The sequence below is a fragment of the Fukomys damarensis genome, unplaced genomic scaffold, assembly GCF_012274545.1.
Source record: "Fukomys damarensis isolate Sample0158 unplaced genomic scaffold, DMR_v1.0_HiC HiC_scaffold_28, whole genome shotgun sequence".
NCBI lineage: Eukaryota > Metazoa > Chordata > Mammalia > Rodentia > Bathyergidae > Fukomys > Fukomys damarensis.
Window position 1 is genome coordinate 39587949 of NW_022900940.1, and position 15385 is coordinate 39603333.

The following is a 15385-nucleotide window of genomic DNA, read 5'->3' on the forward strand; positions in this document are numbered from 1 at the left end:
ACTAGCTGAGATGGGCTAGGGGGCAAAGGATGTGAAAAGAAAGAGAGCTGCAGCCAGGGAGCTGAGAGCCCTGCCCCATTTCCAGAAGTCACGAGAGAGAACCCAACCCAGAACATCAAGCGATTCTCAACACTGCTATGGACAGCAGGACAGAGTTAGAAAAGGAAATGGTGCTGAAGCAATGATGTGACTTCAGAAAGTACCCTGGAGGGCTGGGATGTAGCTCTGGGGGAGAGGACTCGCCTGTCATCCACAGGCCTGGGTTTGATCCCTAGCACTGAAAACGAAAACAAAAACAAAACGCTAAGAAGAAAGAACCTCAGACAAATCTGGAAAGGTGGGGTGAGAAGGGGCTCAGCACAGAGATACTACATGAAACAGTGAAGAGGAAGAACGGCCAGGAACACCTGGTGTGTTACGATTTAATTAAGGGTAGTCGGCCTGGATTCACATAAAGACAGCCATGTCTAACAAACCTGATTTATTGAGGAAGTAACAAGGAGACTTGGTGGGGTTATGTCATGGGCAGGAGAAAACCCTTTGATACAGTACCAGAGGCAGAAGTGTGCAGGCAAGAAGCTCGGCGTGCTGCTACAGGGAGCAGCAGGAAAGGCTGCGGGGGACGGAAATGGGGAGCCAGCCGCACAAGGAGGGGCCAGCATAGCCTAGGCTGCACTTGCGAAACAAGGACTGTGGCCCTGAGGTCCTGAAGCAAATCCCAGCCATGGGGAGCCTGCCCACTTGGTCTGTGGGTTCCGGGCGGCCTTTTCAGTGGGCGGGGCCTCCTGTGTCCAGCTAGGATTCACCAAAGCGAAGACGGAAGGTCCATCACCGCGCCCAGAGGAGGCCTGAGTAACAAGCGGAAGAGGGGCCTGTCTGGGAGGTTTTAGCAGGCTGCTCTGGCCAGTAGGGTGGCTGTCCTGTCCGTAACTGGTCTGGGAGGCTAGCAAGGAAGCCATAATGAGCCAAAGGCAGTAAAGGCCGACGTCTCCACATCCCTCTGGTGGCCGGCTCCGGGGACAGCCGCAGTTCCCCAGAGTCCCTTCCCCAGGGAACTTGAATCACTTACCACATCATCGCGGTCTTCCCATTCTACCTCAGAGAGGTCCACACTACTATAGTTAGGCTTCCTTCGCTTTTTCCCTTCTTCATACTAGTGTCAGGCAGAAGAGAAAGAAAAAGAAAGTCCATGAAATCATCACAGGGCAAACTTTAATCCCCCCAAGTCCAGAAGACTGTGAGAAGACCTCCATGGTGATAGTTCTAGGGATGCTACTGACAGGCACACCCAGGCTATATGCCGGGAACCTTTGCTCCAAGCTGGGGAATATGAAAACCGAGTCTTTACGTCGTATAGATTCACCTAGTGAACTCTTTGTCCCTAAGACACCAGATGCAGTGGGGAGTTCTTCCCCTCCTCAGATGGGGTACATGTGTGGGATGTGTCCAGAGCTCACAAGCCGCCCTTTGTGACACAGGCAAGGACCTCCAGCCCAACCCCTGTGTAGAAGCCCGTTAGTCTCAAACCTTGTCCTATGCTTGGCCAAGAAGTGAAAGCATCGATCTGTGCTGCTGGCCATAGGCTTGGCATACTGGTGACATTTCACAGATGCACAGAACCTGTTTGCTATCGCACTGAGCGAGGCACAGCTACCTCACCTGGAGTGGATGTGGGTGCTGGGAATTGCCACCACATTTAATGGGCACCAGGGCATTTCTCTGGAAAAGCTGATGAGGACATTAATAACTGGGGAAGTGGTTTTAGTTTCCTCTCCAAATCACTGGCGTTAGTCACCGTACAAACCTACCATTTCATCGGCCAGACATTCTTGTGTGTGGATTTTCATGGAGCCTGGCTGTCAGTGTGTTTAAATGGTAGGAAAGTCTGCCCTCTGCTGCAGGCTAAGGATAAGCCATCCTTTTATAAGTTTAGAAAATAAGATTTGTCACATGAATACAATATATTATATGCATACATGATTTTTTTGTCTTGTCCTTAGAGAGGTCTTCTTTCTATTGAATGGTAACACTCGAAGTGGGATGCAGGATTTGTCTGGGGGTTTTCAGACCCCAGAACCACAAGTTGCTGTTTTGGCTACTGTAGATACAGGTGCTAAAGGTACCCTGGGTGCAAAGGGAAAATCATGCCCAAATGTGGAAGCAAACAGGTCTAAACCGGCCCCCTGTAGACTCTCAGTCACAGTGGCCAAAAGAGAAGATTCTGCAGCACGGAAGTACCACAGAGGGCCAAGTGGTTTCTTCCAGCACGCTTTTCCTCCGTGTAGACTGCATTTTAGAAACTGCGCACCACCTCTGTGGGGTCCTGCTCCCCACCAGAGAAGGCTGCCCTGCCTGCCTTCAACAGACTCTAAGTAGCACATGCTTCAACTCTCTTCTTTCCAATTCATGGATGTTCATGGTCACGGTTAGGACATCAGATCCACTCCAGAGAGCAGGGAAGGGAGATGATTCCCTCCAGGTCCACTGTAAATGACAGCAAGGCAGCAGTTACATCCCATGACGAAAAGTTCCCGTGTGCCTGGAGGCTCTGGCCCCAGGAGAATCAGACTTTCTCTGAGCAGGGAGGACAGCAGTAAGGTCTGTGGGAGATGTGGGCACGGACGGATGTGGCAGGGTAGGGCCCTGAGATGCTAGGACCCGGGCCGACGCCCTGAGAGCTAGAGACTGACAGTCATTCTGGGCCTCTGCTACATGTGCCAAATACTCCCACCTCCCAATTTACTAACAGCTATTTCTAGGAGTTATTAGGCACCTCAGAAATGCATGCAGCCTACACCCTGAACCTCAAAGGCAGAACTTCAGGGGAGACGCAGCTCAGTGAAACAGAATTTCTTAGTATGTAAGAGGCCCTGGGTTTGATCCCCAGCATGGCCAAAGGCAGAACTTTCACGATTTCTTTGGTAGCCCACTGCTGGGTCTAAACACTTTATTTATTTTAGTGGAAGAAGTCCTTTCTTTAGTCACTAGAAAGTACTCCTTCATTCATTTATTCAATACACTTTTATTGGATAGCTCCAAAATGCAAGGCCCTAAAGATATGAAGTCATTTAAATGGCATTCTATTTTTTCCCAAGGACTTAGCTGCAGCATCCCACCCTTGATTCTGTTTTGTTATTGCCCATCACGCATATGGGAAAATAGGCTCTAAGAAGCTAATGAACAAATTAAATAGCAAGTTGCACATCCATATATAACCAGGAAGGGGGAGAGGACACTTCACCTACCCCTAGCTCCCGACCAAATTGCCAAGCCTTGTGTTACTTCAACCACTGTCACGGAAATTTAAAAACACTTCCAGGTCCAGAGCACCAAGTGCGCCTTCATCCTCAGAGAAAGTGTCCACGCATTTTTAAAAGAAGAAAAGAGCACTGTGGCTTTGCTGCTTCATGCGGCCCAAGTCACAGGGGACCCGTTGCTCTAAGTGAGTTACTCTAGCTGCTCCAAGGTTCCTTACTCAGCTGCAAAGTAGGAGGAACAGTGGCAACCCCACAGCAAAGGCAGGTCGAGGGTGAAATAAGACATTGCGTGTAAAACGGCGCTGCACTGCCAGAGACAGAATCGGCTCTGAACATGTGCCAGCCTGACAGCTAAGGGCCACGCACTGCCGTGAAGACGAGGGCCCCTTGCCTAGAAATGGCTAGTATCGCCTTTCCTTGAAAGGAAGGAGGACATTCCCTAATTCTGCAGGCCACTGTTCTGCACTGAGTGGAGGGTATGGGTCAAACCAACTGGATATATTTAACGTCTGTATTTTTAAAGTTTTAAATGAATGACTTTTAAATTATATTGTACATGAAATATTCATAAACCCAAGTGTGCCAATGATAATTTGAGAGAATCTGAAGTATAAAATGCCTCACCACTCACGACACATACTGCTGTGAGCAGAGACGATCTCTGACCCACCCGACCCCCCTGTGACAGAAAGAGAAGAGCAAAGGCTGTGAATCTCCAACTCTCCACCCGCCAGGCCAGATCTTCCCTCTCATGTTCAGCTTTGGTGTGGGACAAATCCCAGGTCTCCCAGCTCCACAGCTCCGGATCCCTGGAAGGAGCCAGTTCCGGGGTTGAGGCACTGTGTAAGCAACTGCTAGCGTATCTGTAATCTGTAACTTCCTTCGAAAATGTGATTAACGAATTGCAAATGGTTTCCAAAGGTTTATAAACAGACTCTGAGAGCCACAGGTAGACTTTAGTGTCTGTTTTTATGAAAAAAATATGTAGAGGAGAATTTAATAAGGAAAGATATTCTGTGCTATGAGACTCTGAGGTGGAGTTTCAAATAAAGGCCAGATGCAAAAGGGAATGGCGAACACACAAACCAACTCTTGGCCCTGGGGGACAGGACTGGAAGGCTCCTGTGAGAGGCACGAGAGGGAGCCAGTGGGTGCTTGCTTGACACTTAGATATGCTCGGCAGGATTTAATGGCATGGGCAGGAGGAGCCTTTGATGTCACCTGCAGACCGACTTTGGGAGCACAATGAAATGGGCCAAGGTGACATCACACCTCACACCGACTTAAAGGCCTTTGTTCTTCTGTGTTTCCTTTTGGGAAAGGCCCAGGGAATCATCCGGCACATCCATGCAGTCCCCGGGGGAACATACTGTGAGCCACTTCACGCTGCCAGCAGGGAGGAAGGAGATGAAGGTGGGGATCCACGCTGGAAAGGAAGAGATCTTGCCCAGCACAGTGCCGTCATGAGGAAGAATATGGCTAAGGCCAGAGACGGCAGGAGTCTGGCAGATGTTTCTCTCCCAAGGCAACCATGGGGGTCTGAGACAATGGCCTTTGCCATCTCCTCTGATGCCCTGGTCTCCTTCTCCCCAGGGCTGAAGAGACCACTGCAGAGGGAACACGGCATCTTCCCTGCATACACAGAACACAGGGCCCAATTCCTTCTCACTCATCTGCCCATCCCCTGCTCACCTCCGCACCCCCATATCCCGCTGGACACCTGATACTGCTTCGCCCCTGCTCCAGACACAGACGAGCCTTAGGAGGAGCGCAGAAGCTGCCTGGGAAGGAAAACTCCTGCCCTCAAGTGCTCGCTCACAGTTCACAACCAGTGAATCAGGAAAGGTCAAGAGAGGCCATGCAGGAGAGCAGTTACAAACTAGGGCGCTGGATTCGGACCCAAATTCTAATCAAGCCTATGCTGTGTGCTGTGCACTTCTCTGATCCTCATTTTCCTCCTCAGTAAAGTGGTGGTAAGGGCTCTCAGCTCACAGGGCTACAGGGAGAAGCACGGGAATAAACAAGGTTGAGCACACAGAGCTGAGGATATCATATATTCTAACAAACATGGCTAGAAACCTTGCCCACGCAGCCAATGCCAGGGACTGTGGTGCATCATCACTGACTCGCGAGACAGGGCAGCCCCTGGCTCCCCGAGCTCAGAGAGTTCCACACTGGCAAAATGGTTCTCAACAGTACCACTGGGTAACAGTCCTCACTTTTTTTCTTTTCTTTTTTTCCCCTGGTGGTATTGAGGATTGAACCCAAGGCCCTCAAACTGAGCTCATCCCCAGCCCTTTTTAAAATTTTGAGGTAGAGTTGGCTGAGTCACTAAGTTGCCCGGCTGGGCTCGAACCTGTGATCGTCCCACCTCAGCCTTCCCAAGAGCCAGGTTTAAGGAAGCCCTTCAGCTTGGCTTGCTGGTCTGCCTCTGCACGGTCAAAGTGAAGGCCAGGCAGGCCTGTGGCAGAGTGACGCTCCTTCCCCTAGAATATGACAGGCACACTCTACCTTGTCAGTTGTCAATAAACATCTCCCTGTTAGTGACAGTGGAGGCGACCCTGGAGGAAAGAAGTCCCATGGTCTTTGAGGGCCCTTGTTTCTTGGGAGTTAGCAGAAGGACTACAAGGGTCACAGACTGAATGGCCTGTGTACTTGTTTTCGCCTCATTTTTTTCTGATTATCTATGCAATGACTGCTTATCGCAGAAAGGTTGGAAAACGATGAAGAGTACAAAATAATGAAAAGGATGTTGTCCTTATTTCCACCATGTAAGGACCACCACCTGACATTCTTCTCTCTTTCCCCATCGGTAAAAAGAAAAGCACTTTGAAGCTGTTACTGCTTTCGGTTTTCAAAGTTCATTGTTCTCCAAAAGGAATTTATAAAATGTAGCAACCTATCGCTCTGCTTTCCAAGTGACCGCCTCTGTGACAGCCGGGACAGGAAACACGTCCCCGCCCCCCGCTGCTAGCTTCCCCGCGCTTCCTGTCATGCACCTTGTTGTGTGGGACACGGCTCGTGTTTTGTTTAATTCTCACAACTGCAAGCGAAGGAGAATCACCTTACGGGCAGGAAAACGCTCAGCACAGGGATGACGGCTCCCTCGGTGACAGGGACCACAGGCACAACGAGGCCTGGGTTCCGAGCCTCTCTTAGGTGGTCTCCTCCTTACCAGCTGACCCTGAGCTCAGGGGCAGTCACCGCCGAGACGGTGTGTGGCAGGCCCACTAGCGGTCAGGGAATTGTGTTGGAAGTCAGATCCCAGCAGCCGACTCCTTTGGGAGGTACCAAACAGTGTTGGATGCAAGAATAAACTTCGGACCACAAAGGGTGACTTAGCTTCAGGGACTGTACGAAGTCAAGTACGACACCCTGTGCCCAGCGGACATTATATTTCCTGAGGGAACCTGTCCATATGATTGAGCATATCAATTTAGCTATGATTTCCACCAAGATAATAAAGTTGGCTCTTTTGGATGTGTGACTGCAACAGCCCAGACTTCTCCAGATGAGACATGTGCAGGGATGACATGCCAAGAGAGAAATTCCGATGACTCTGTGTTTGAGATGGAGGCCTACATGTCAGGGGAAGAGGAGAGGCCCAGGCGCACCACAGGGAAGCAGGGCTGGGAGGGTGCGGGGGAGGCAACAGGGCACATCCAGTCAGCCAGCCTTTCCTTCCTCCAAAAGGTGCCATCCTCCTATTAATGTTTTTAAGTGTCTCAAAGATGAGAAGGTCTACATGTCCTCCTGGTATGATTATAAAATTCTTTTGACTGCTGTAAAATAAAAACAACTTGGGTGTTTAAAAAACAAACCAATTAACAGGCTGCTTTGAACATCCAAACCACCTTTATCCTCATCAGTGGCCTCCAAGTAGCGGAGCAGCCGTGAGTCATACTCTGTGGGGAGAAGGTGGCCGAGCTCCACCACTGTTTTATTAGGTTAAACGCTGCTGGATCTGAACTCCAGTTCTCCAGAAGTCAGGCTACAGCCAGTAGTGAACTACAGAAGGAACCTTCCATGCCAGCCAGAGGGCACAGGATAGGGACTCTGGAGGCAGGAAACAGAGAGGCAGTGCCGAGCCTGCCTGCCGACCCAGGCAAAGAGCAATGCTAAGAAAACATGGCTGCTCAGCAGAGAGGGACGAAGGACACGGGGAGGTGGCATCCAAAACAGTCACACAATGGCACCTGGAGGACACCTATTGTGTTAAGTTTGGGCACTGTGAGACAAAACCCCGTCAACGTCTCCTGGATAAAAGTTTAGCGGCAAGGTAGCCTCACAATGAACTCCAAACTTTCAAACAGTTGCTGAGGATGGATATAAGCTTGATTCCAAAGCTAATTTCACATAAGCTTTCAGACACCACTATGTTATTAAGAGATACTATCGAGGGTAATAGAAAGCCTCTATAATTTGAAAGTCTATCTGTGATATCTGCAAGTAACTTTAAGGAAAAAAACGACAGAACTTTACTTGACAATGTACTGCAGAGCGAACTATATCTGAAGACCCCAGGGTAGGCGCAACTGTCAAACCAGTACACAGGGGCTAAAATCAGGCACGACAAATGGATTCTGACAATGACAGTGAACTTGCTTACTCACTGAAGTGCAGTCAGAAAACAGTATCAGTCAACACTGTAACAAGTCATGTCAGCCTTTGCAAGGCAGTGGAGAACCACTCACCACACAGCACACACTCTGGGCTGTCGAGAGCGATCATATCCTGTCACCACACTCCCAAAGCCACCCCCAGCTCAGGCACTGGGAAGAAGACTCCAGTCTCACCATCTCCGTTGGGACAATGGCAGTCACCCCAGAGAGAGCCCTCAAAGTCCAGGTTCCTCCAGGTCGAACGACACGAGTGACACCAGCTGGCAATGAATCTGGGTGAAGTGACAGAGGGATGCTGAGGAGAGAGAAAGGCACCCTTCCTTCCAAACCAACTGCCACACCTGATCAACACCTGTAACAGCAGCAGCCTCGGCCATAGTTCCGGACCACCATCAAATGTGTGTGAGTTATGTGTGCAGGGGTTCACTGAAAATATAGAGGAATCTATCGTTGTCATCACCTCATCCATGAACTTTTCTGGACCTTTCCAGCTCGTCTCTCTCCTTTCTCATTTGAGGTGGTCTGTATTCATCACCACCCTGAGAAGACAGTTGTTTGCAGTGAACTTATGTGTCCATCTGTCTTGTCCAACCTATGCTTCCCGCCCTAGCTAAGTCCTCACCACCAGATGGAGCAGATTCTCATCCATCCTTGGTCCGTGTAGACTTGGTCTGGGCTGGTGACTTGGCCAGTTATTTAGCTTTGTCTTTGGGTGTGCTTGTGCGAGATCCCCAATCAGTGATGCATCTCTTAAAAAATGCTTCCGGACTTCTGATGTGACTCATGACTCACAGGAAAACCCAAAGTCCCCTGCAGTGCTGGCTGGGTCCTCTCGGTCGGCTATTTGCCTGTGACCAGGGAAATGTGGCCAGGATCTAGAGTAGGTGATTATAATCAGGGAAAAGGCCACTGAGCCATCGAAGCAGCCAGGGTCTGTCAAACCACCACAGCGCCTGACTGCTTCTACCCTCCATGTGTCTTGAAATCGAATCTCATCAGTCCTGCCATGAGCTTAGTGCCAGTGGCCGTGATACCATCCCCTTGGATAAGGGCAAGTGTCCTTGAAACAGCTCTCCCTGGGCTCAACCCACTCCTGCCCATTCTGCAGGCTGCAGCCAGAGGGGTTCTTCTGCAACCAAACTCAGACCACATCCATGCTTGGCCTGGCGTCCTCATGGCCACCCACACCCTGTAGGATAATGCCCGACATTCCAGAATCCCCCAGGTCCCACCACGAGGCTTCTCTTTGCCTCTCTTCTCTATGTACTTCCTGCCTCTCGCTGTGCTCCCTGGCTATACTGAACTGGCTGCTGAAAATGTGAAGTCGCTCTTGCCTTTGGGCCTCTCCACATGCCACCCTGTCTGCTCCTGACACCCTTTACCCCAGTTCAGAGTCAAACAGCAAAATCCCTTGGCCTCTCGGAACTCCGCCGAGACATCAGCTCCTCTGTCGAGGTCTGCAGCGACCTGTCTAGGGTCAGTTCAAGTCCTTCCCACTTTCTCCTCCGCCTTCCTGACAGCCCCACCTCCACTCTGCCCTGCACTGGTTGCCTGCCTCACTAGGTCCTGAGCCTCATGAAGAAAAAGTTATATCTTGTTCATCACTGGATGTCGGAGCACAGAAGAGCATCCAGCAAAGAGCAGGTTCCCCATGAATACGTAACGAATGAGTAAATGAACAGTATGTGTCCCTCTCATAAACACATGTGACTATGTATCTGGTCCATGTTGGGTATTTTGTGAGCTTTCGCTCACTTAATTTCCATCAAAATTCCTGCAACAGTACTGTTTCTGGCCTCACTTTTCAGGGGCGGAAGTTGAGGATAGGGAGGTTAAGTAATCTGTCTAAGGTCACTCAGCTGATAGTGGCACAGTGGAAGCTTCACCCAGACATCCCGCCTCAGAGATGGCCATGGCCATGGTCAACGGAGAACCATGCAGCAGGAGCAAAGATGTCCGCTTCCAGAGCTGGGGCTGCTGGCCAGTGCCTGCCTGAGATGTGTCTTGAGGATGCAGGAAGGGGATAATCAGCAAGGTGAATAATGACCATCAGCCAGGTCCCTAGGAGGGATCAGAGCTGAATTTTAAACGATCAAGCCTCCATGCAATCTTCCCCTTATGCCTACAGGTCATATATTTATGCTTTCATTTGCACCTGGGTGAGCAAGGGCTTTGTTTAAGAGTTTGAGGCATGTTCATGCCAAACCTGCCGCAGCACTGGGAGTCAGTAAAGTCGCAGCCCCTCCCTGTCACTTCTAAATTTTCTTGGAGGGTAGCTAGGAAATGGAACTCAGGAGAGGACTTCTGAGAGAATCTAAATATTTGAACTGACTGTGACGTTCAGGATATGTATGATGCCGAAGGCACCTACCTTTCTTTACTGGGTAGAAGTGACAAAACTTGATGATACTGTACCTTATTGTTCCAACAAAGTTCCTGGTCTCTTTCCCTTCTCTTTCATCGGTTTTTACTTCCTATCCCCAAGAAATTCAGCTCAGTTCATTGGGCAGTCTGCTCTGCTCAAACTCTGTTCTTCCAAGCCAGATTACTCCTCAAATTAAATGTGCCTTGAACATTCCTTGGCAGAGGGGCCATTGGCTTTTGGTGTAATTTAGAATACACGTGCATGTATATGTCTTCCTTCTGGAAGTCTGGCTTCTGCTCAACCTGGTGTGAACTGTGTGCCTTGACTGGGTGGACTTTGGTTTTGTCCTCACTGGATCCCAACGGAAGACGCTCCCGTGGCTGAGAGAAACGTCGCCTGGTCTTGATGCTTAGGAGCCTCTCCGACCCCAGGCAAGATGGGCACAGAAAGCACTGATTCTGAGACCCAACCCAGAGCCTTCAGGGCTGGAGCTGCAGGTCAGCTCATCTGACATGCCTGTGCCTTGGACAGACGGCACATGGACACAGCACCCATTCCAATGAAAACCTCAGTCATAGGTCAAAGAAACACCACCAGGTACAATCCGTCATGCCCCCAATGGATGGAAGGGGTCCCTGGGGCAAGGGCAGGGGAAGACTCCATGCCAAGGAGAAAAGGGCAAGTAAGGCTGAGCTGTGCATTCAGCAAAAGCCCTGCCTGAAGTGGCCAAGTCTCTTTCTTGCCTCAATAATCTGTCTTGCTGTTCCCTTCTGCCCAGTAAATTCCCACAGGAAATGTGGACATGCTACCTGGAAGATGTGTTTGGAAATATATTTGCATATCACATGACTGTGAAAGCCCAGCAGAGAGAATAAACCTCTCCGGGAAGTTCAGTGGTCAGCTCTTCGGTACAGCAGGGATGAAATCATTCCGCCCAAAAGCCCCGGGTCTCAACATTTTTATTTGCATTCTTTGGGTCTTTATCATTTAGGATTATGTAAAAATGACAGCTGCTTATAATTATTTGGGAGTTGGAGCTGGAATAATTAAAAACATCTGCCTTTATCTTACCGCTACCAGACTTAACCCTGTGAGGCTGGGTCTACTGAACTTCAAAGAGGGGAACAAGAAATAAAAGAAAACTCCACACATTACTAACAAATTTCTAGTGATTCATTTAAATGTATAACCAGTTATTCCAACAGCCTTCAAACCCTTCATTATCTTTTAAATATATATAATTTGGGACTGCTAATTAGATAGCAATTTAATGCTCTCATGGGGATTCAGATGCAAGGTCTTTCTAAAATGTAAACTCCGAGGAATAATCATTGGCATTCAAACAACTGAATTCTTCAGTTATTCAAATGAGGGGGGGCGGTTCTCGCAGCCCAGGGCATCTGAATAGTGTGCGGTGGGACCCAGCTGTAGGGTGTTGCAGGGGCTCTTCTAGCGAGGGAGGGAAAAGCCAGGTTATTTCCAGGCCGCAGCCACCTCCCAGGATGGAGACTAGGTGGGCTCCTTTGGGAAAGAAAGCGTAGCATCACTTGAGAAGCTCCGTCATCTCCTCTCAGAGGCAGATGGTTCCGTTTCGGGTTTCAAGGAAAAGCAAATGTTTCAGGAATTTGCAGTCATGAAAGCCCCAATGCTTGCTGCTTAGGCTTTCTCAGTGTTGGCCTGCCTGCTATTGTCCCAGCAGTTAACATTTTAATTAATAACTCTCTCCCCCAACTGGCTGCTGCAGATGGAGGATCGAGGGCTTCATTCTGCTTTGGGCTTCTACTTCCTGCATGTTCCTACCCCCAACGAAATGGTCCTTTAAATTGTATAAAGATGTGCATTGCATGGAGCAAAGCAATTGATCAATGAGATGACACCGGGCAATGATAGAAGCCAGCTCTCACATCTCAGCCTCACAGCGTGCTGGGGTTTGCATTCCGGAGCTGGGGCTGGTAGCTAGCAGCTGAGGCTCATTTCCCCCAGGGGGAGGAGGAGGTGCAGACAAATCTATAGGAATTTTTAAGAGATCATTATTCAACACATTGCCTGTAATTACATTTTGATGAGCTTTTTATTGCTAATTCATCATCCAAGATGGGACACTCTCGATATGAAATTAATCTAGTAAAACAAAGGTCAGAGTGTGTCCAGTGAAAAGCACAGCTTTTTCCTCATCAAGCCTTTTCACTGAAGAAGAATAAAGGAGCAGAGAACCCTCTCCAAACAAACCTTCCAATGCCTGCTCTCGATTATTTAGCAGCATGAAGCCAGTGCCCCTCAAATACCAAAGGGACTCCTGAAGCAGAAGGAAACGCACGCACAGGGGCCTGAAATCGAATGGAAAGTGTGTCTGATGTCATCGTGCTCATAGGAGCGTCCAGGCGGGCGCACTCAAAACTATACTTGGAGTTCGACCCTAGAGCAAGTCAATCTTCGCACAGATTCCAGTGCAAGGTTTCTAAGTAAGAGGGGTTCCTGGGAGGCGCCTGCAGGGATGTGGCAACAGGATTCAGAGGTGCGAAGGCAGTGAACATGGTGACTCGGCACTAGGTTACCACTGTGGGCAGTGGAGCTGCAGCCCAGGGGCAGCCTGGGAACACATACCTGAGACAGCCCACCCGGCCAGTGACAGTGCTCATCAGTATTTGGGTGAGGGACAGCAGTGCCTTGGTGCATTTGGCCTGCCACATGCCTGGGGGGAGTGGCCCCCAGCAGCTGTGAACTCAGCGGCACATGTCGGAAGAGTGAGGGCTACGCGGAGGTGAGCAGGGAATCAGCAGTGCTGGGTTCACTGAGTGCACTACCAAATAGAAATGTGTTAGACAAACTCCTCTGAAAGTCTGTCCTAAAGCCATGGGCAGGTTCCAGAGAACAGCATACTGAACATCTCCATGCCCCAGGGTCTTTGCACATTCGGTTTCCTTGGCCTGAACCAGACTCTGTAACCCCTGCCCAGATTTCTTCCACACTCTCAGGGCTCTGCTTAAAATGCTCTCCCTGAACATCCACATCATGGTGTGCTTCTCCCTAGCTTTTGTTTTCTCCTAACGTTAGGGTCTTAGGGAGTTTATCCAAAATGTGTAATGCTTTTTATTTATCCAGTTATTTATGAAATTTCAAAACGTATACCTTCCCCCATGAGACTGCAAACACCAAATACAGGGGGAATTTTATTTATCTGGTTTCATCACCGGTTCCCTGGCACCTGAGGGCCTCCCTGCCAGAACATAGGAATCCAGTAAGCATGTGTCACATGAGGAAAGCGAGAGGATGGAAAGAAGGGAGGCAGAATTCCAGCCAGCACAGAAGAGCAAATTCCTTCTTAGGTATCCAAGACCTTCTGCCGCTCCCAGGTGTGCTGGGCTGGATCACAAACGGTGGCTTCAAACTGACAGGCTGCAAACAGCTTGCTGCTGTCCTCCCCAGCCCTCAGTCCGAAGCTAGACACCGAGCGATTGTATAAATTCAACTTCTTGTCAGTACTTTCGTCTGTGGAGCATGACAAAACGCTGCTTCAGCCTGTGCTCAGCTCTGCCTTTCCCTTCACTCATCATTCTACCTCCTGGGCCTGACGAGTACCCCGCTAGGTCCTGGATACACAAGAGTGAAAAATATATGGTCTGATTACAGCCTGCAGCTCACAGCGTAGTGCAGACAGTTCTGCAGTGTAGCAGGCTCACAAGCTCAAGCCTGTGCAAGGAGCACGGTGGGATGGGACGCATATTGAGCTGCCCAAGAGTAGGGGTCAGAGCCACGGCCAGCACTAGTGCCCAGACCTTCGAATGTTATGACACCATCAGTCAGGCTGTGTTGGTTGTAAGCAACAGATATCAATTCTTAATCACCTGGATGAAAGAGGGATGTACTGGAAAGTTATATGGAAATTCTCCACTTTCACTGTAATGGGAGATACATAAGTAACTGAATTAATAGTAAATGAAGGGACTAGTGAAAATATATCTCTTTCCTCGATTTCTCTTTCTTTTCCTTTGCATCCATCCTTCTCTCTCTCTCTTTCTTGGCAGAGTAACGACTAAGAGAAATAAGCTTTCCATCTACTCTTACCTTTTCTATCAGCCATGGCCTCAGCAGGAGGCACATGGCACCGTAATCTAGATAGCTCAATGAGGGAGGTTTAATAAAGAAGCTATTGTAAGAGTGGGTAGGGTGCAGGAAATTAAAGAAATGGTGCAGCTCTCGGAAGCTAGAAACAGCAGGGACCTTTTCTCTCACTCTGCAGGGAAGTACAGTGGGAGAAGCAGCTGCAGGAGCCAGAGAAAGGCCACAGAGAGAGGCAGGCTTGTGTGGCTTCAAATCAGGTGCAGCCAGCCCTGGATGACACGGGGGAGGAAGAACACACACTCCTACCCTGCCTTCCATTCTTGCAGAAGCTCCCACAAACCTCACCGCAGCTGACAGAGAGGAGTCACCTCAGTGCTCTGCACTGGCTGCAGCCCAGGGACAAGGGTCAGAATCTGTGGAGGTCATGGGAGGCTCACCAGCACAAGGGAACATGGGTCAGAGAACCTGAAAGCATCGCTTCAGAACTCTGGTGGCTTCTACAATTGAATACATTCAGTTTTATGAAAAACTGCACTGTTGATGGTTTTTTTTGGTGTGTATATATAAAGACTGACCCAACTTACTTTGTGACCGACAACATTCTTTGGCTGAGGCATCAGGGACCATTCTTTTTCTTCCTTCATATCTTTACTTTTTAATTTATTTCAATTTTTATTGTCCACAGGGCATCCTTAGGTGAAGCATCAGGGAGCAGTCTTTTCTCCTTTCTTATATTTACTTAATTTAATTTTAAATGAATAGTATTGCTTACACACACGACCCCTCTGGGTGAGTGCTCAGCCAACCCAGGTAGCAGATACATCTGCACTAATTCTCCCCTGCGTGCTGCATGCCCAGCCCCGGGGTACTATTAAGGCTCACTGCGCTTACTCCAAATACACCTGTGAAGTGGCCCCCACAGCCCCCCGATAGCCTTCCCCTAGAGCTACAACTCCCTTCCACTCAGGAGTCTACACTGGAGGGGGGCATGGCGGTGCGCACCTATAATCCCAGCACACTGGGCAGTAGAGGCAAGAGGACCACAAATTCAAGTCCAGCCTGGGCTACCTAGCAACTTA

The 15385-nt window shown here is 49.4% G+C and overlaps 1 protein-coding gene across 1 annotated transcript in view; it reads right to left on the minus strand.

The window, feature by feature from the left end:
* Cacna2d3 (calcium voltage-gated channel auxiliary subunit alpha2delta 3) overlaps positions 1-15385 on the minus strand; it is a 650190-nt gene that overhangs the window by 175198 nt on the left and 459607 nt on the right. Inside the window, exon 17 of the mRNA XM_010643030.2 lies at positions 1070-1153. Coding sequence (XP_010641332.1) covers positions 1070-1153 — 84 coding nt within the window. The remainder of the gene's footprint in view (positions 1-1069; positions 1154-15385) is intronic.